This window comes from Terrapene carolina, unplaced genomic scaffold (assembly GCF_002925995.2).
Source record: "Terrapene carolina triunguis isolate 2854851 unplaced genomic scaffold, T_m_triunguis-2.0 Scaffold96, whole genome shotgun sequence".
NCBI lineage: Eukaryota > Metazoa > Chordata > Testudines > Emydidae > Terrapene > Terrapene triunguis.
The window spans coordinates 31,176,424-31,197,745 of NW_020664447.1; the positions used below are offsets into that span (position 1 = coordinate 31,176,424).

The following is a 21,322-nucleotide window of genomic DNA, read 5'->3' on the forward strand; positions in this document are numbered from 1 at the left end:
AAAATCAGTGTCTTCTCTGGCTAAGTGACACCTATATATATATATATATATATATATATATATATATATATATAGTTGGTTGCATTTTATAAATCAAAATCAGGGAAACTTCCCTTCTCAAGAGGATGCTCTCCCACAGTGACGCACCCATGGATCTCTTCCTCTTACTAACACTCGGGGATGTCCGCTCCCCCTTGCACCTCAGTGTTGACATTATAGACCATTCTTTCCTTTCCTATGATGATTCTGGTCCCCCATGCCTTCCTTCCCCTGTGGTCCTGGGTCTCCTTGTATGTCTACTGACTGAGAAGCTTTGCTCCCTTTAGGTATTGGGGAGAAGGCAAAGGTTGAAGCTGGTTCCATATGGGTAGACAGGTTGCATGTGGGGTGGCCAAGGTTTATGTTGGAATTGGCCAGCTAAGTAATTGTGTGATTGTGTTCTTTATAGGCAGCCAAGCAGCGATAGTGTGGCCCAGACCCCTGAGCTGCTCCGACGTTACCCTCTGGAAGACCATTCAGATTTCCCTTTGCCTCCCGATGTGGTGTTCTTCTGTCAGCCGGAGGGATGCCTGAGTGTACGGCAAAAACGCATGAGTCTGCGAGATGACACCTCCTTTGTCTTCACACTCACAGACAAGGATTCGGGCGTCATTCGCTATGGGATCTGTGTCAACTTCTACCGCTCCTTCCAGAAGCGAGTGCCCAAAGAGAAAGCAGAAGGCACTGGTGGGCATCGAGTTCGGGATGGACAAAAACCCCCCAAACCTGGGGATGCTTCCGTTGCTCAAGAGGAGGTGGGCAATGAGAGTTCAGAGAGTGGCTCTTCACTGCACACACCAAGCACAGAGTCTACTCCAGATGTGAACCGGTCACCACGCAGTAAGCGTGTGGCCAGAGGCAGCCATCACTCCCGGAACAGCACCCTGACTTCCCTGTGCATCATTAGTCATTACCCCTTCTTCTCCAGCTTCCGCGAGTGTTTATACATCCTGAAGAGGCTAGTGGACTGCTGCAGTGAGAGGCTGCTGGGCAAGAAGCTGGGGATCCCTCGAGGAGTGCAGAGGTATGTGGGGTGGGGGAGAAAGGCCATTTCTCTTACTCTCCAAGGGCTGCAGTTCTCTGCTTCAGCCTCTGCTCTAAATGATCTGTATGTATGTGTTTGCAGGAGTAGTGGAGGTGGTTACTGTTTGTCTGTGCTGAGATGTTTCTGTTCTAATTTGCAAGAGGGAGGGATCTGTGATAATTTTTGTAAAAATTCATAGTTGTCTAATTCAATAATTGGATTTTATTTTAAACAGTAGTGCACCTACATGAAACAGAGGCAGTATGCTGCTAATAACTCTATCTAAATCTGATCTATCCTTTCTAAATCTAGACATTGATACTGTGGTTATCTCTGTGGCATCTGAGTGCCATGGTGATGCATACTATGACTGATATAATTTTGACCATGGAGGTACAGAGACAGAAATTAGAATCATAAGAAGAAAATAATGCAAAAAATTTCAACTCGGGGAAAAATGTAGCTAATGCATTTGAGGAAAAATAATCTGAAATAAACGCTAAATGGGAAGGAAGAAACCTCAGCAGCGGGAATAGCTGAGAGAGACCAACCGGTGGTTTGTTGTGATAAATGAAACATGAACTTAAAATGTGAAATGGTAGCCAAAAATCCGAGTTATATGGGATGCATACACAAAAGTATATTTCACCATGGAGCTGGGAAGGCATAGTACCTCTTTCTACAGCAATAGTGTGACTGCACCTGGATTATTGTGTTCACTGCAAAAGGTAGAACATATACAATAGGAAACAATCCTGCCCTGATGTCAGACACATTTGCTGGGTTATAGTCTTATCTCTAATTTCTGATTCTATAAATACCTTGCTAGTGGTCCCAGGCCTGTCTTGGTGGGTGGGTGTAGAAGAAGCTATCCCTGCCATCAGGGCAATGATCTGCTAGTAATAATGTTACACCTTAAATCTCCTCAGGTGCTATACTACCATAAGAGAGCAAAATGGATTTTATTCTGCCCCATGCATCGTCAGTGGATTTGCCAGCCAAATTCCGGTGTCAGAATCATTCTTGGTGCCAACATCAGAGGCAGAACAAAATTAGTTGGATTTTCAGATGGAAATTTGTGGCTCTCTGGCTTTAGCTGAGTTGTAAAATGAGCTCTGATAGACACTGAGACAGAATAAAGCTGGAATCTCATCGATTTCAGTTACTTCTCTGATTCTAACGGCACTTTAGAGAGAGAAATAATTTCTGGTGCTGGCCAGATGGAGTGTGCAAGCTGGAAGGTTCCTTGGTGGTAGGAAACGGCAATTCAGGAGTTAAGAGAAGCTGAGCAACAGATAGGGGAAAGTGTGTGTGTGTGGGGGGGGGAGAGGGGGAGTAGTGGGGATGGGCAGGAAGTGAAGGGAGTGTATGGGGAACAAATATTTAATAATTGGCTCTTCAGTCTAGCAGAGAAGGTAAAACATGACCAGTGGCTGGAAGTTGAAGCTAGACCAATTCAGACTGCAAATAAGGTGTAAATTTTTAACAGTGAGATTAATTAATCAGTGGAACAATTTACCAAGGGTTGTGGTGGATTCTTCATCACTGACAATATTTAAGTTAAGACTGGGTGTTTTTCTAAAAGCTCTGCTCTAGGAATTATTTTGAGGAAGTTCTATGGCCTGTGCTGTATAGGAAGTCAGGCTAGATGATCACAATGGTCCCTTCTGACATTAGAATCTATGAATGTAGGTAATGGCCAGGGGCATGGGCTGTAAAGCTGAGTGTGCAGCATCAGGGAAGTTTAAGCTGCAGGCTTTCTTTATCATAGGACTTGGAGACCCTAGACAGGATGAAAAGAGGGTTTTGAGGTGAAGGCTGCATGAGAGAAAGCTGCTTGCCCCACACTCTGGGAGAGTGAGTGTGGTAAGGGAGCAATCTGATGTCCTGTGTACTGGGAATGGCTGGAGAGTAAAAAAAAAAAAAGATAAAATTGTTCCTAAAACCAAAGTTGTGGTATTCTACCCACCAGAGTACTCTTAAATTCAAAATTCTGTCTGCTATTTGATCTCCCATCTCTTTCTTATCTGTCTTTCTAGGTGGGTCCTCGGGAGCCAACTTCCTATGGGACTAAATCCCTAAAGAATAAACGTGTATGCTGGAATAGTTACCTGGCCCTACCTCTAACATGGGGCTGTATCACTTCAGTGGGATCTGTGTACACTAGCTAAAGGGGAGAGACCTTCAGCTCTCCAAGTGGGAAATGATGCTTAATCACTTTGCCAGATTAGAATATTGCAGAAGGGCTTGAGGATGAGATTATTCTCTTTACATGCCATCCATTTCCCTAAAATGCTAAGGAACTTCACAGACTAGCTAGAGGAATCTGTATTTCTGTCAAAGAAATGGGACACTTTAGCTGTTTTACAGGTCACAGCAACATTGCTCAACAGTTTAGGTCAGGAAATAGGAAAAAAAAAAAAATCAAATGAAAACTGCTGGAGAAATTTAATGAAGCTCAGTGTAATTACCTGAATTGGAATTTGGGCCAGATGCCAGGATCCTCAAATTCTTCTGAAAAATGCATTGGGATTTTTAACTGTTCGGGCTCTGGTTTCGTTGCCTCTAGCAGTACAGAGTTTTCTAACACATTGCTGGGACATTGTTTCTTTGAAGTCTCATGGGGAGTGCCACCTACTGAATCCTGTTCTGGGGTTTCTTAGGAGATCTGGACCCCGTTTAGCTAATGAGATCTGATGAGACCCTAGCCCAAGGTGGTATAGCTGTGACTGTTCTCACCACAGCAAGATTTATGTTCCTAGTGACTTTGCTTTAACAGAGTAATTTCAACACTTATTAATCCTTCCTCTTCCCTGGCTGGACAGTGAGGACTATGTCACACTGTTTTCTGCTGCCTTGTAGTCTTTGGGTAATCTGGCCTTCCATGGAGGAGCCTGGCAAAATTCTGAGTGAAGCAGCTGCAGAATGTCTCTATGGGACTGTGTTGACCTTGTCATTCTCCCCACACAGGGATACCATGTGGCGGATTTTCACAGGTGCTCTCCTAGTGGAAGAGAAATCCAGTGCGTTGCTACATGATCTGCGTGAGATAGAGGCCTGGATTTATCGCCTGCTCCGCTCACCTGTACCTGTTGCAGGCCAGAAGCGAGTGGATGTGGAAGTCTTACCACATGATTTGCAACCAGCTTTGACATTTGCTCTTCCTGACCCATCCCGCTTCACGTTGGTGGATTTCCCCTTGCATCTGCCCTTGGAACTTTTGGGAGTGGATGCCTGTTTGCAGGTGCTGTCCTGCATCCTTCTGGAGCACAAGGTGAGAGGGAGAAGATGTTTGTTTTTGTTTTGATTGGTCAGTCGGTCGGTCTATGGCTACTAACCAGTACAAAACTAATTAGAAATCTAACAATGTTGGTGAATAGGACTGATGTCCCTCTGCAGTTCTAGGAACAGTTTGCATTTGCTAGGCCCCACTTGAGGTTGCAATCTGGGAGGGTCTTGCTTTTTGTGCAGAGTGTTCAGAGGTTTGTTTGTGGAAAGACTTTTGCTGATGCAGGGTCAGCCCATCTAATAACAGCCAAGTCACATGGAGGCAGAACAAGGTCTCACATAGCCCTGTGGAAGCATCAGGAAAGGGAAAGGTTTACTTTGGGACCTGAGCTCCTTTGTGGGAATCCCTGGGCTGGATGAATGATGGATATAGTGCTAACATGAGTTTTCTTGGCCACAGGTGGTGCTGCAGTCCCGAGACTATAATGCTCTCTCCATGTCCGTGATGGCATTTGTGGCTATGATCTATCCACTAGAGTACATGTTCCCAGTGATCCCACTGCTCCCCACCTGCATGGCTTCTGCAGAACAGGTACGTTACATTATCTCATCAGCCACTCATCAGCTGCAACTTCAGTTCTGTCCTGCATTCTTCTGCTGTAAGAACTCTGTCTAGTGTGGGCTGACCTGATATTTTAGGGAATAAAAGGCCCCATCTCCAAGTGGTTGGTCTCAATCTACTACAAGTCAATAGCAACCCGATATTATTTTGATCCCTTCACGCAATCTGGTCAGTGTAGGTGTGAGAGCTGCCTTCTCTGCAGCTCCTGCTGTCAGGAACAACTTCCTATATCGCTTCATAGTTTTTCAGTGTAGATTTTAAAATACTTTTTCTTCATTGCCTGTGCTGCCTTAGCGACACCATCAACTTGAAATTGAACTAGTTTTTTAAAAAATGGCTTTATTCCCAGAGCTTGGAATCAGCACCTTCAATCAGTACAAAATACATTCAGACTCTGCATTTGTGCTGTATCTGTCTGTGTCTGTGACTTGCTCCCTGTCTAGCTTGGGCTCTGCTGTGAACTTTTTCCCCACTGGGCCCATGAGTAGAGCAGCAAGCTGTTGGGTTTCTTCTAAACAATTTTCCCTTCCCAAGAGGCTGGTTACTTCACCAAAGGAAAGCGTGTCCACCTGGATGGTTGCTGGAAAAATTGCATTCCTCCTTCTCCAGGACATTTGAGTTTTTTGTCCTCTTTGTGTCCCTCCGTTGAACTCTGTTTGAGAGCTGTGGGATGGATGCCTGCTGTGATAACTGGCTGGTACCTTTTGTGTTGTCCCCTCTCTTGTAACTGGATTGTAGACAATGTATTTAGGAAGCAAGGTCTGAGCATTACCAATACAGATCTTTCCCTTTATTCTTTCCTTTTGTCCTCTAGTTACTATTGGCCCCCACACCTTACATCATTGGGGTCCCAGCCAGCTTCTTCCTTTACAAACTAGACTTTAAAATGCCTGATGATGTGTGGCTTGTTGACCTGGACACCAATAAGGTAAGTGATCCGTGCTCAGGAGCCTTTGGTTTTGTTGAGAGGGGACAGTTTAGTGGAAACCCCAATTCCCATGGTGGATTTGAGAAATGCAGTGCACATGCCCAAGTGCACTAACGACTGCAGTCACATCTGCTGCCCCAATGCTTTTACTGTGTGGTTTTCTAGGCCCTGTCTTGAGGTCCCCTTTCCCACACCCCTCCTACTATTTCAGCTGAAAATGACTTTTGAATAAAATTTATTTTTTTCTTAAATCATTATAATAGAAATAATGTAGCAGTTAGGGCAGATTTAAAGCAGTCAGTCTGCCTGCCCTGTGAGAATCTGCACAGGGAGAATAAACCCTCACAGGAGTTATAAAACTACATTGTCTACTTGGCAGTCAGGACCCTATTTTTTTACAGCCTTTGGAGGAGAGAGGAAATTAGATCTGGTAAGCGTCTTCCTGCAGCATTTGGTGTGATAATTCAAAGAGGACCTTATAAGCAACTCTACATGGTGGTATCAACAATGCTGCTTAAAGGGAAACACAGTTAACATCCTCTAATAAACTTGGAATCTGAACGTTGAGTGTGTTAAGAAAAGTTTGAATTTTTTTTTGTGAAGGGTAAAGTAACTCCTCCCTAACCCCAAGGGAGTGAAAATCGAAGTACTGATCCTATCTAAGGGTACGTCTACACTACCTGCCGGATCGGTGGGTAGTGATCGATCTATCGGGGATCGATTTATCGCATCTAGTGTAGACGCGATAAATCAATCCCCGATCGCTCTGCCGTCGACTCCTGTACTCCACCGCGGTGAGAGGCGGAAGCGGAGTCAACGGGGGAGCGGCGGCAGTCGACCCCGTACCGTGAGGATGCAAGGTAAGTCGTGTCTCCCTCCTCCCCCCATGTAGACCAGGTCTAAGTCTTCTGCAGCCTTTGTTCTTTGGTCCCTATCATGTCTCAGAAAGCACAGGACTCCAGCCTGGGGGTGGCTACTGTCTAGAATTGTTTTGCTGTTTAATTCCAGGTGATTGTTCCCACAAACGCAGAATCTTTGCCAGTCCTACCAGAGCCAGAGGCATTAGAGCTTAAAAAACACCTGAAACAGGTAAGTGGCCACTCCAGGGGTCTGGTGAGGAGTGGGCATCAGACTAGCTACACTGCCTCAACTCAGCAGGTGCTGATCTATGTAAGAGGGCAGCTGTGCAGATCAGTAGGTCTAGCATAGCACATTCTATAAGGGGCCATTTGGCACTTGGATACCGTGGTGCCAGACACTTGAGACTGACTTTGGGTAGAGAAAGCAGAGCGCTGGAAGATCCCTCTTGTTCAGTCAACTGCCTCTCAGTCAGCTAACCACCCGGCCTGGGGAGGCCTCCTGCTCTGAATGTGGCAGTGGACTCTGTCAGCATGGGCAACTGAGTAACAAAATTGCAAGGACATACTTCCTTGAGACCCATAGGCCATATGGTTCCTTCCCAAACAGCGCTCCTTCCAGACTGACCAAAACTTGAGGCTATTCTCTTGTTTGCAGAGCTCCCTGTAAATCTCCCCAGAGGTCTTCATCTTCTTCAGTTGTTTTTCCATTTGCTCTTCCTTCCCCCCCCCCCCCCCGCTTTGCTTAGGGAAGTGTGGGGCTGGACATTTCTCATTTTACCTGTTTAAGATGCTTATTTCTTCAGAGAGTCCTTCTAGAGGGTGTCTGGTAGGCTTCTCCCCTGCTGCCCCCAGGTTAGAGCACCTGAATAACAACACTGCAGGCTTGTAGAGCAGTTAGTCTTGGAACCCGCATAGGGAGAGGCAATTCTTGATTTAGTCCTAAGTGGAGCACAGGATCTCGTTCTGTGAATATAGCTGAACCGCTCGGTAATAGCAATCATGATATAATTAAATTTAACATCTTGTGGGTGGGGGGAGAATACAAAAGAAGCCCCACCACAGTAGCATTTAACTTCAGAAACGGGAGCTACACAAAACTGAGGAAGATAATTAAATGGAAATTAAAAGGAACAGTCACAAGAGTGAAATGCCTGCAAACTGCATGGAATCTTTTTGAAAACACCATAAAATTAAATGTATACCCCAAATTAAAAAGAACAGCGAGAGAACCAAAAAATGCCACCATGGCTAAACAACAGAGTAAAAGAAGCAGAGACCAAAAGGCATCCTTTAAAAATTGGAAGTCAAATCCTACTGAGGAAAATAGAAAGGAGAATCAATTCTGGCAAGTCAAGTGTAAAAGTATAAATAGGACAAAAATGAATTTGAAGAGCAACTAGCAAAAGATTCAGGAACTAACAGCAAAAACATTTTTTAAGTACATCAAAAACAGGAAGGCCTGCTAAACAATCAATGGGGCCACTGGATAGTTGAGGTGCTAAAGGAGCACGCAAGGAAGACAAGCCCATTGCAGAGAAGTTAAATGAATTCTTTGCATTGGTCTTCACTGTAGAGGATGTGAAGGAGATTCCCACACTTGAGCAATTCTTTTTAGGTGATGCATCTGAGGAACTGTCCCAGATTGAGGTGTCATTACAGGTGGTTTTGGAACAAATTGATAAATTAAGCAGTAGTAAGTCACCAGGACCAGATGGTATTCACCCAAGAGTTCTGAAGGAACTCAGATGTGAAATTGTAGAGCTACTAACTGTGATATGTAACCTATCACTTAAATCAGATTCTGTACCAGATGACTGGAGGATAACTAATGTGACACCATTTTTTAAAATAGGCTCCAGAGACTACCCTGGCACTTATAGGCCAGTAAGCCTAACTTCAACTTCAACAAATTGGTTGAAGTACAGAACAGAATTATTAGAGACCCAGATGAACACGATTTGCTGGGGAAGAGTCAATAGGCCTTTTGTAAAGGGAAATCATTCCTCATCAATCTATTAGAATTCTTTGAGGGAGTCAACAGATGTGGACAAAGGTTTTCCAGTGGATATAGTGTACTGGGACCTTCAGAAAGCCTTTGACAAGGTCCCTTACCAAAGGCTCTTAAGCACAATAAACTGTCATGGGATAAGAAGGAAGGTTCTCTCACAGATCAGTAACTGGTTAAAAGACAAGAAACAAATGGTAGGAATAAATGGTCAGTTTTCAGAATGGAGATGTAAATAGTGTCCCCCAGTGATGTATACTGGGGCCAGCGCTGTTCATCATATTCATACATGATCTGGAAAAAGGGGTAAACGATGAAGTGGCAAAGTTTGCAGATGATATAAAACTAATCAAGATAGTTAAGTCCAAGGCAGGCTGTGCAGAGTTAAAAAGGGATCTCACAACACTGGATACCTGGGCAACAAAATGGCAGATGAAATTCAGTATTGATAAATACACATTGGAAAACATCCCAACTATACGTACAAAATGATGGGCTCTAAATTAGCAGTTACTACTCAAGAAAGAGATATTGGAGTTATTGTGGATAGTTCTCTGAAAACACCCATTCAATGTGCAGCGGCAGTCAAAAAAGCTAACAATGTTAGGAAACATTAGGAAAGTAATGGATATATAAGACAGAAAATATCATAATGTCACTATGTAACTGGTACGCCTGCACTTGGGATTCTGTGTGCAGTTCTGGTCACCCTATCTCAAAAAGTTATATGAGAAATGGAAAAGGTGCAGAGAACAGCAACAAAAATGATGAAGGGTATGGAACAGCTTCCATCTGAGGAGAGATTAAAAAGACTGGGACTGTTCATCTTGGAAAAGAGACGATCGAGGGGGGGATATGATAGAGGTCTATAAAATCATGAATGGTGTCGAGAAAGTGAATCAGGAAGTGTTATTTACCTCTTTATGTAACACAAAAACTAGGGTGTCAGCCAGTGAAATTAATAGGCAGCAGGTTTAAAACAAAGAAAAGGCAGTACTTCTTCACACAATGAAGTCGTCAACCTTGGAGCTTGTTGCCAGGGGGTGTTGTGAAGGTCAAAACTATAACTGGATGAAAAAAAGAATTAGATAAGTTCATGGAGGATAGGTCCATGAATGGCTATTGGCAGGATAGTAAGGGATATAACCCTGTGCTCTGGGTGTCCCTAGGTCTCTGACTATCAGATTCTGGGACTGGAGGATGGGATGGATCACATGATGCTTGCTCTGCTCTGTTCATTCCCTTTGAAGCATCTGTTACTGGAATACTCTATTGGAAGACAGGATACTGGGCTAAATGGACCATTGTTCTGACCCAGTATGGTCATTCTAATGTTCTGATGTAATAACAATTGCTTAAGGGTGTGTGTACACTGCAAAGAAAAGCCCTCAGCACTGAGTCTCAGAACCCTAGTCAGTTGACTTGACCTCAAGGGGCTTGGGCTGCTGGGCTAAAAATAGCAATGTAGGTGTTCCCACTTGGGCTGGAGCCTAGGATCCAAGATCCTCCCACCTCTCTGGGTTTCAGACTCTGGCTCTAGCCTGAATGGGAATATCTACACTGTATTTTTTAGCCTTGCAACCCAAGCCTGAGTCAGTTGACCTGGGCTCCGAAATTGTGCCCTGCTGGTTTTTCTTTGCAGTAGCCATAGACAGAGTTTTCAGAAATGGCTCACTTCTCCTCTCCTTTAGAGTAGTGAGTGGGTGGGGAAAAAAAAGAAAAATCCCTGGGAACTTTACAGCTTCAGTGACTATACTTGGCCAGCAGAGGGACCCTTTGAGATATGCTTTAGGGTTTTGCAGCCAGTCTCTATCTCTTGCTGCAGTTTCGGGGTCTAGTTAGTAACCCACATCTTGTTTTCACCCGCATAAAAGCTCCAGGCCTCTCCTTGGCACACACAATGTGGCCTTTGGACTTGGACTTGACTCCTCTCTCTCTGTCTCTCTCAAATAAACTTTTCCTTCTTTCCATAAATGAGGTCCCACTGCCTCCTCTCAGATCCTGTTAAGCCATTAATCAGCTTGGGACAGGGTTAGCTGATCCTATCAAGCAGATTTTATCTCTTTATTTCTATTTTTCTCCTTCTGTACATTGCATGCACTACCTAAAGGTAAAGTGTGTTGGTGAGGGCTGCTATTTCTGCCTCTGTAGAGCAATTTGTATAACCTTTTTTAGGATCCCAGATGCCCTGCTGCTTTCACCAGAAAATGATCCTGCAGTGGAAACTACACTTGTTACTCCAAAACCTGTTTTTCCCTACAGTTTAAGGGCTGTTCAGCAAAATTCCCAAACACTGGGGAGAGGTTGAACATTAGTAGAACAAAATGTGATATTCCTTTGGCAACTTCTGTCCAAGGATTCCAGAGCAATCAACTAAGCTCAGAACATACCTGACCACTGCTGGGGAAGGGAGAACGCTAACTACCCACTGGCACACAGCAATGTGGAAAGGGGAAACTTTGGCCAATGATACTGAGGTTAACACCTAACCCTTACATAGAATGCCATCTGGTCATTAATATCCAGGCAGAGCAGCAAGGACCTTGGATTTTAAAGTCTCATTGGAAAAATCTCTGTTCACAACCAGGAGACTGGAATGTTATTACTTTCTGGGAAGCAGGAGGGTCTAGTGAGGAGCAGATGAGTGGTGATGGAGCATGCTGGCTTCTTTCAGGAATTGCACTGATTTGTGGTCCCTTTTATTTCCTTTTTCATCTGTGATATTTGGTAGTAATAGGTTTTTTTTTCTTCTCCATCTGTCTGTGGTCATGTGTTCGTCTTGGCTCTGATTGGCTGCTGATGTTGTCATGTGATCTTCCATCTTGCCTCCAGTGTCTGGTTAGCATGACTGCAATCACTCAGCAACAGCTGCTCACGCCTGACAACAAGGTTCTTTATTTTACTCTTTTCCTCTCAACTTTCCATGATTTTTATTCTTTTTCTGTGCTTTACTTACTGACTTTTGAAAGGGAGGCTAGAGGAGGAGACTCAAGGAGCAGGAAGAGAAATGGGGGAGATTTGGGACCAATCTGGTTGTACGACTAAGAAGTTAAACCTTTACTGCTTCAAGTGCACTTTCAAGATGATGCTATCAGGGCTTGGGATAACACTATTTCTATAGAAAGGCACAGAGTTCACCCAGGTGAGAAACTGAGAATTGCAGGTTTATGTCCTGGGATTATGGCTATGCTGATTGGGTCTAAGGAGTGTATTTCTGACTACTGGAGATAGGAATAAATCTCCAACAAGCTGCTGGGATCCAGAATGCTGCACACCCTGAACCTGGCAGGTTTTGGACTATTGGAAGCATCTGTTTTTACTTTTATCAACCATTCAGAAATCTGACACTGTGTGCTGTTCCCAGGACTGTGTCATCAGTAAGGAGGTTGATGGGGCAATCCAGCAAATGCAGGGTCAGGAACCCAACACAGGGATTTCTTTCTTGGCTGAGTGTGGGGCAGAGAATGGTGTAGACATACTCCTGAGAGTGCACTAGAACCTGGCAGAAGGGTGGTGATTGCTCAGGGGTCAAGTCAGCTCTACTCTTTATATTCTTGCCTGAATAATGGTTTCTTGCTGACTGTGCATGTGACCTGTTGCTTCTCAGGCCTTGGCCAGCATGAGTCTGAATACTCAGCCCATTCTTAACCTAGAGAAGTTCCATGAGGGACAGGAGATCCCACTGCTCATGGGAAGACCTCAGAATGGTCTACAGTCCACCCCTTCCACGGAATTCAACCCCCTGATCTATGGCAATGATGTGGACTCTGTGGATGTGGCCACCAGGTGAGCTGACTAGGCACCTACATGCTGAATCTCCATGGGGTTTGCACTTGAGAAGGAAGTGCAGGGCTTTCTGAGGGTGCCATGTTGTAAGCCAGTCTGTATCTCTCTCCTTCAGATAAACACTGAATGTTAGCTACAAAAAAAATTCTCTTCAAATAAACATGTCAAGGCAGTGGTTACCATGAAGTTTGTGTCAGGGGCTCACTGATGATGATGCAGAACATGGCAGCAAAGGCAGGATGGCGAATGAGAATGAATTTATAGAAATGGAAATTACCATGTCCAAAGGGGAAGCAAAACTCGAAGGGCTCAAGATGAGGAGTTTGGATAGTCTCACTCCCAGAACATTGAAAGAGAATGAAATTGCTAGTCTGGTAGCAAGGGTTTTTAATAAATCTATGAGATGGGGGTGGTATGATATGGCAGCAGAATAGCAAACGTCCTATCTATATTTAAGAAAGTGAAATAAAGTGATCCAGGCAACTTCAGACCCATTAATCTGACCTCAGTAATATGCAAGGCTTTAGAACAAATTTGGATGGAAAGAATAATTAAAGGCGTGGAGGTAAATGGAAAATAGGATCAATTGCAACATGGGTTTACCAAAGGTAGATCATGCTGGACTAATATAGAATCATAGATTATTAGGGTTGGAAGGGACCTCAGGAGATCATCTAGTCCAACCCCCTGCTCAAAGCAGGATCAATCCCCAACTAAATCCCCAAATGGCCCCCTCAAGGATTGAACTCACAACCCTGGGTTTAGCAGGCCAACGCGCAAACCACTGAGCTATCCCTCCCCCCTAATATGATATCTTTCTTTTGTTAAGATAACTGATTTTTTTAAATAAGAGAAATGCAGTAGATCTAACCCATCTGGACTTCAGTAAACCATTTGGCATGGTGCCACATGGGACATTATTAGTGGTTGGAGAGGTGGGTAAGGAACTGGCTAATGGAGAGAAAACTACAGGTTGTAGTGAAAGGAGAACTATCTGGCTGGAGGGAGGATACTAGTGGAGGTCCTTGGGGTGGCTTTTGGGACCAATGTTATTTAACATTTTCATTAATGACCTTGGCACGAAAAGTAGAAATGTGCTAATAAAATTTGCTGATGACACAAAGCTGAAAGGTATCGTCACTACAGTGGAGGACCAGAATATTGGATGACCTTAAGTACTGGAGTAATAGAAATCGGATGGAAATTTAATAGGACAAAGTGCAAGATTGTGCTTTTAGGGACTAATAATAAGAATTTCTGCTGTAGGCTAGGGGCTCATCAGTTAGAAATGACAGATAAGGAGGAAGATATGGGTGTATTAGTAAACTGTATGATGACTGAGACACCAAAGTGATGTGTTCATTTCCTGCATTTCCCCATAGCTTATCTCAGCTGCCTTCCCTAGGTCTCAGCAGCTTAACAGTGTGAGTTCAGGTTAACTCACGCGCCAGTGTATTAGCTGCTTCCCACGAGTCATATTTACTGTAAGAAATGTAACCCCCAGAAATCTGTCTTCTTCTTAGCAACTCTACTGGCAGGTATAAGGGATGATCAGCCATGAAGGGGCTTCTTTGCCAGAAGTAGTTGGTTGGGCTGACAATCCTTGTGTGAGTTGGGCGTACAAAGCACCTGCTGTGAGGGAAAGGAAAGTTAAACCAAAGCAGTTTCTTGAGAGAAACCCCTTTTCCCAGTGGGAGTCACACATGTTCCCATTCCTATCTTGTATCACCCTTCCCTTTTAGAAACACTCCTGGGTGGAAATGTTGCCTTTTGTGTAACATTTAAAGGCCCTGTCTGTCCCCTTCCCCTTTGAGGTTCCATGTCTGCATCTGACATATTACCATCTTTTTCCTTCTTAGGGTTGCTATGGTGAGATTCTTCAACTCACCAAACGTTTTGCAGGGTTTCCAGATGCACACCCGCACCCTTCGTCTCTTCCCCCGGCCTGTGGTGGCCTTTCAGGCCAATTCTTTTCTTGCGTCTAGGCCAAAGCAGACAGCTTTCGCAGACAAGCTGTCTAGGACACAAGCAGTGGAATACTTCGGAGAGTGGTCACTCAACCCAACTAACTATGCTTTTCAAAGGATCCACAACAGTAAGTCCTGGTCCTGCCTTTCCGCTCAGCCTGTTTAATGCAGAAGCTTCTAATATGGATACACTACTGGGAAAGAGGTTGGCTAGTCAACACACTGTTCCAGCAATGGAGCCTATTCTTGCTGTGGAAGGGACCTTCTTTTCCAGTAAGGGTCCATGAAATGAGTCTTGAACTGAAACCTCCTTGTTCCAGTTGGTTGTGGGTTTCTGTTGGATTATTGTCATTGTTACCCTGCCTCTGTTGTTTGTTTTACCTATTTGTGTCTTGTCTGTCTGCATGCTGTAAGCTCCTCAGGACAGGGACTCTCTGTTCCTATGTGGTTTTATAGTGCCTTGCACAATGAGTCCCAATTTAATCAGGGCCTCTCAGGGTTGCCATAATACAAATAACTAAGTTCATTTAACTCTCCTTTTTCCTGTTTTCTTTGCAGACATGTTCGACCCAGCCCTGATTGGTGACAAACCAAAATGGTATGCTCACCAGCTTCAACCAATCCACTACCGTGTCTATGATAGCAATTCCCAGCTGGCTGAGGCATTGAGTGTCCCCATAGAGAAGGAAACAGATTCTGAACCTACTGATGACAGGTTGGTGGGGAACATGACACTATTCAATTGCTAACTAAGGGTCATTGTGAATGTTCTGGCCATCTCTTGCTTTGCTGTTGCAACCTGTTTCTCTGACCTCAAACTCCCACCTTGTTTCTTCAGTCTATAAAAAGCACTGCTGCTGAAGTAATTTTTCTTCCTCGCTGCTCTGACTGTGTCACAGCTGCCTCAGATTCCCTTCATTGGCTTTCATAAACTCTTCATCTTCACCTTCAAGCATTTTTTTAACATCACTCTGCCTTTGCCTCTGATTCCTACTCCCTTTGGTCCACTTGGATTTCTATACCCCCTTTTGCCATGCTCCTCTCTTTGCTTTTTTCCATGCTGCCCTTTGCTCAGGGATTGTCCTTCCTCCCTTACTGCAACAAGTATCCCCCCTTTCTTTCAAATCCCTCCTCAAAACACACAGCTACATGAAGCCTCTCAATGTTAATCTACCGCTTGAGAAGAACTATTCATGAATTTAATAAAACATAAATAGCTGCAGCCCTTCTGAGTGGTGATTCTATTCCAGCCCCCAAAGCTGTGTCTCTGCTCTGTTGTTTTTTGTTTGTCTCTCAGCTTGCAAGCTCTTCGGAGCAGGACCTTGTCTGTTCTCTATGGTCTGTGCAGCACCAAGCACACTAACGGAAGTGGTCTGTTATTAGCCTAGCAAGGAAGGGCTTCATGCTTTCTGATTCCCTATGTTTTCCCCTCCCCTCCTCTCTCCTGAGAGCTCAAACACTCCTCCATGGCTACAAGTGCTCAGTTCACTCCACTTTGATGAGGGCCAGTGAGTTGCTCTTCACATCTTCTCTTCACCTATCCTAAAATTGTTAAATGTGCTCGTGAAGGGGTCTCCGGGGTGCATCCTGGACTGTGGGACTGCTGAGACCCCGAACCCCCCAACCTGGGTTGCCTCTCACACTGTGATGCTGATGTCAAGCTATAAACCTGTGATAGATACTGCACTTACACAGAATCCACAGACAGGGACACACCCAACTGAGTTACACTGAATGATCTCCTAGCCACTCATGAACCATCAATAGAGAGGCTCCAGCCAATTTCCTCCAGCTCTACACCCCAAAACTGTACTGTCTTCACTGCTCAAGGCCCCGTTTGGCAGTGCAAGTTCATTAAGTAGTTTGCCACTCTCTCAATGTGGAATGGACACACACTAGCCTTTGTAAATTGAGCTGAGATGTCCCAAGCAGTTCAATCAAAACACACTGTTTTAGGAAAAATATAAAACAGATTTATTAACTACAGAAAGATAGGGCTTTGAAGTGATTATAAGTAGCAAGCGTAGAGATCAAAGTTGGTTACTTAAGAAATACAAATAAATTTGTAATCTAAATTCTACAAATTATGCAGGATTTGAATCAAGCAGTATCTTACCATGAAAGATGGCACAAGCTGGTTACAGTTCCTCATTACACAGGCTGAGACCACCCTTCCCCAGTTCAAAGTTTTTGTCTTCCAGATGTTGAGTTGGGGGAGGGGGAGGAAAGAGTGATGATGTCACTTCCCTTCTTTTATATTTTCTTCCAGCTTGCTGGAAAGATCTTTGCTGTGACGTGGGGATCAGGCAGTCCCCATTGGTCAAGCAATCTCCATTGCATACGTGCTCTCTCTGAGAAGTCTCTGGGATGGCCATTGGGAGAGTGCCATAGGTCATCAGCACATCTGGCAGCTCCTTTGTTGCAATTGAAAGGTTGGCTGTGGGCATCTCCCAACCTCACAGTATATTTCAGTAACACATATAGCAATGCTTCATAACTTCACATATAATGATAGCACTTAAAATCCAACAGGATATTAATGTTCAACAGATCAAAAATTTTAAAATGATACCTCACAAGGCATACTTTGTACAAAGCATATCATAATTATATGACAGTGGTGAATATGGGGTTCCAGGGTGCTACTTTGAGATGCAGAGTGTCACAGTGCACTCTCTTAAAAATTAGCCTCTACCTCCGGCTTGTGGCCAGCCATGCTGCTATGACCCTTTTGGAGGGATCAGTGCAGTATGAGGCTTGAACGGCCGTAGGGCAGTGCTGATGATCCATATCTTGTAGCATCCAGCTCCTGTGTTGCTGTTTGGCTGCCTCTCATCTCTCTCTCTTATCCTAGTGGTAGCGACAGCGTGGATTATGATGACTCAAGTTCTTCCTACTCCTCCCTTGGTGACTTTGTCAGCGAGATGATGAAATGTAACATTAATGGCGATACCCCAAGTGAGTAACTAACTTCCTAAGCTGCACTTTCATTGGGCCTGTATGGATCTTCCATCCCCATTCACTTGCACTTTGAGAAAGTTGCCTCTTCTGAGTCTTTCATCAGAGTGGGAGGCAGGTAGATTATGGTCTGCTCTTATGCAGGAGAGAGACTCTCAGCCTATTCTGCTGCAGCCTGGGACAGTCAGAGGAAGAAACTTTCTCCTTTCTGTGAGCATCACTCTCCAAAAAATCTCTGGGAGAGAGGAATGAACTGAACGTCATATTGGTGACAGGAGCTAGTTTAACAATCCAGGAAACTAATGTGTTCTATCCACAGAAGATGTGCAGCCTGGGCACCAGTAGTGCAAGCTTCCCTTACCTCACAGTACCCAATCAGTGATCATCAGCCCTGACCAGAAAGAACCATTTTTAGTAGAGAACAGAGAGAGAATTTGCCGTGGCTTTTGATGAGGCTGCCAACAAGAGTTTCTGTTGGGATAGTAGTTTTTCTTCCTTAAGAAACTGTTATTGAAACCCCAACTCATTTCCCATGTTGGACAATAAGGCACTGAGCAGTTTTTGTTCATTAATGAGATGGGAGGTTGGTACTATGTGTTCGGCAAGAGGCTGGAGTAGTGAGCAGTCTCTAATGCCTGGTGGTGTGTTTGCAGATGTTGATCCCCTGACACATGCAGCCCTGGGTGATGCCAGTGAGGTGGAGTTTGATGACTTCCAGGAATATTCAGGGGATCTGGATGCGCAGGCTCTGGACAGTGAGAGCTCCCTGGACAACAACCAGCCTCGCTCAAGTTCCAGCACTACAGCCAGTAGCAGCCCCAGCACTGTCATCCATGGGGTGAATCATGTGTGTACTAGGACTATTGCACACACAAGCTCAGGCACAGGGTGCTAGGACCTGGAGGAGGGAGGAGTCTAGGCAAATGGGATTGGGATGAGGGTGACTCCTACTAAATGGACTTGGGTAGATGAATTTTTCACCCTCTTCATAGACAAGGCTGAGTTTGCTTGCAGCATTATGGTCACCAGAAAAGTTTCCTTTCAGTACAAGCACCTGTATTTCCTATCCCTATCAGCCCGTGGTTAGGAATGAGGCACCAAGCCTTATAGCTGAGAGAGTAAGTTCCCTCACCCGTCTGGCACTGTGTGGGGTTTGTTCTGGGAATGGGAGAGCCGGTATGGTAAAATTATGGAGCTAGTAGGTAGAGGGTAGACAGTGAAGAAGATATACCTCTACCTTGATATAACGCTGTCCTAGGGAGCCAAAAAATCTTACCGCGTTATAGGTGAAACTGCATTATATCAAACTTGCTTTGATCAACCGGAGTGCGCAGCCCCGCCCCCCCGGAGCACTGCTTTACTGCATTATATCCGAATTCATGTTATATTGGGTCGCGTTTTATCAGGGTAGAGGTGTGTATATGCTTTTCAGTCAGACATTATAAGGTTCATACTCTTTTTTTTATACTTGTAAGGGGTAGTAATTTAATGACTCATCCATATCGGTAACTCATATTCTTGTATTTGCTGGACAAATACCAGCTAGATAAAAATCCCTCAAAGGAGGTTGGCATTTAAGGTTGTAGTGAGTGGGGATACTACAGGGGTCTAGAAGACTTTGTAAATTTAAATCTGATCAGATTTGTGGGGAACACTAAGTGGGAGAAGTGGCAAACACACAGAACAGAAGCAGGCTTAGCAGTGAGCTGGAGATGCTGGGATGGTGAGGACTACAAGCCAGAGATGAGTTAGTATAAATGATGCTCTCAAGGAGGGGAAGCATGGATACAAACTGGGAGGTTCTCTGGAAAACAGTGAGTCTCAGGCATCAAGGGGCGATAGGAAACTTTAATAATCAGTTGGATCCCTGGGCAAATAGAATATAAAACTAAGGAGGCAACTTTGCTGCTTTCTGTGGACCTGGAGGAGCCACCCCAGAATAACAAGTACAAGTCTGCCCCTGGAGAGAAAACATAATGATGACACAGATCCTGGGAGAGACGGAGGGAGGAGCTGCTTTTACATAATCTGATAAAAATGAAAAAAAGCAGACTTGCCAGGGGAGCGGAGAAAACAAGAACAGGAAGTTATCCCCGTTACCGCGTGATAGTGGGATACAGAGCAATTAGCTTGAAACGAAGGGAATATTTAATGATAAGATTTGTCGGGCAGTGGAATAAAGCCCCAGAAAGGTGATCAAGGCACCGTTACTGCAGATCTTAAAGCCCAGGTTAGAGGAGCTGGTAGTGGGAATGGTATGCAGAGTCCCTCAGAATGCTTTTCTTGCTCTATCCGATATTTCTATGGGAGTGTGCATTGATAAATGGATGAATTGGTTGGTCCACAGGAGTCAGCAGATTCAGCGGAGATGGAGGAGAAGATGATTGCTGGGTTTTCAAATCACCTTCCCTCCTTGCCACTGCAACCAAACTTCCCCAAGGTGAATCTGGAACGTCGTGATGGTGAAAGCCCAGCTGGCAGCATGAGCTCTGTGGAGGGAATGGTGAAGAAACGAGAGTATGATAATCCATACTTTGAACCACAGTATGGGTTTCCTACTGAGGAAGAGGATGAGGAACAGGAAGAGAGCTACACCCCAAGATTCAACCAGAATCTGACTGGGAATCGGTAAGGCTCCCCCATCACTTGCTCTTCAGTAAAGGGGTGGTGAGGTTACATTTGTTAGTTCCAGTACTTCAGTGTTTAGCAGTCTTTTCCCCAGGAATCTCCTACATCCCAGGCATGTCCTGATAGTCTCCTCCAGTTGGTGCTGAGCAGCTGCAGCCCCTCCTGGCTGAGCATTGACGTTAACTGCAGACTTTTGTTTAAATTTGGGCGGCTGACATAATTATTGACATTTTCCTGAAAATGATCTAGGATGTCATTCTTCGATATTGGCTGCAGAAACTTGGAAATCTCCAGTGGCGTTTTGGATATGAACACTTGCCTCACTGAATCAAGAGACATTGCACTCAGATACCATAGTGATGGGTGATCTTATTTAAAAATAAAAAAATGTTCTTGGTTCTTAGCACAGAATCATTATGGTGTGCCCTTCTGGCAGGTAATAGAAACATGAACATGGATATACTTGTGCCTCATGTTTCCTCTGTTTAACCCCAGTTTGGTAATACTGCTGTGGAATAGGTCCTAGAAGCTTGTATGAGTGTGGGAGATCCCTGCTGTTGGATTTAATGGCAGCTGGAGTCTGTACAGGGGTGTGAGTAATAGCTGAACTTTTTTTTTTTCCCCCCAGGTCTCAGAAGCTACTACGTCCTAACAGTTTAAAGCTGGCCAATGACTCTGATGCGGAGTCGGACTCACGGGGCAGCTCCCCAAATTCCACCATCTCCAACAACAGCAGCGAAGGTTTTGGGAGCCTTATGTCTTTTGCCAGTATGTACCGTTGCCTCCTCTAAACTGGTTTTAATGATTCTACCTTAGTGTTTGTGCAGATTCTACCTTAGTGTTTCTGAAGTGGGGAGGGGAGAGAGCAATTTGAAACTTCCCCAAGATGGCAGCTTAGCTGTCAATCTCTCACCAGCTCTGCCAGAGGTCATTCTGGGAGTCACAGGACCTGTTATCCTTACAGTGCCCTACATACTCTGCAGTAATATGGGCCTACATTCTGTAGAAAGGGCCTTGGATTTTTTGGTGCTCTGGTGTAGCAGACTGGAAATTATGAGGCAGCTTCATTAAAATTTTGAAAATTGAGGTATTTAGATCATTTATTTTCTATATTGAAACAGTTAATCAATGCAGCTCCCCCCATGTTGTTTATTTCAATATTAAGTTCAATTTCTTTACCCTACCCCAACATATGCGATTTTTAATAACTTGCAGATTTTTCTGTTGACATGTGACTGAATACTAGAAGTTTTCAGGGGTGAAGTAGAAGCTGTGCG

The 21,322-nt window shown here is 44.5% G+C and overlaps 1 protein-coding gene across 4 annotated transcripts in view; it reads left to right on the top strand.

Moving 5' to 3' along the window:
- MADD (MAP kinase activating death domain) overlaps positions 1-21,322 on the top strand; it is a 127,699-nt gene that overhangs the window by 27,259 nt on the left and 79,118 nt on the right. For 3 of the 4 annotated variants that reach the window (XM_029911457.1, XM_026651268.2, XM_026651270.2), the window contains exons 3-15: positions 449-1,063; positions 4,034-4,337; positions 4,752-4,883; positions 5,728-5,841; positions 6,850-6,930; positions 11,539-11,595; positions 12,314-12,492; positions 14,352-14,587; positions 15,018-15,174; positions 17,314-17,417; positions 18,071-18,264; positions 19,765-20,045; positions 20,674-20,813. In XM_029911457.1, coding sequence (XP_029767317.1) covers positions 449-1,063; positions 4,034-4,337; positions 4,752-4,883; positions 5,728-5,841; positions 6,850-6,930; positions 11,539-11,595; positions 12,314-12,492; positions 14,352-14,587; positions 15,018-15,174; positions 17,314-17,417; positions 18,071-18,264; positions 19,765-20,045; positions 20,674-20,813 — 2,594 coding nt within the window. The remainder of the gene's footprint in view (positions 1-448; positions 1,064-4,033; positions 4,338-4,751; positions 4,884-5,727; positions 5,842-6,849; positions 6,931-11,538; positions 11,596-12,313; positions 12,493-14,351; positions 14,588-15,017; positions 15,175-17,313; positions 17,418-18,070; positions 18,265-19,764; positions 20,046-20,673; positions 20,814-21,322) is intronic. The other variant, XM_026651269.2, reaches the window with a different exon arrangement.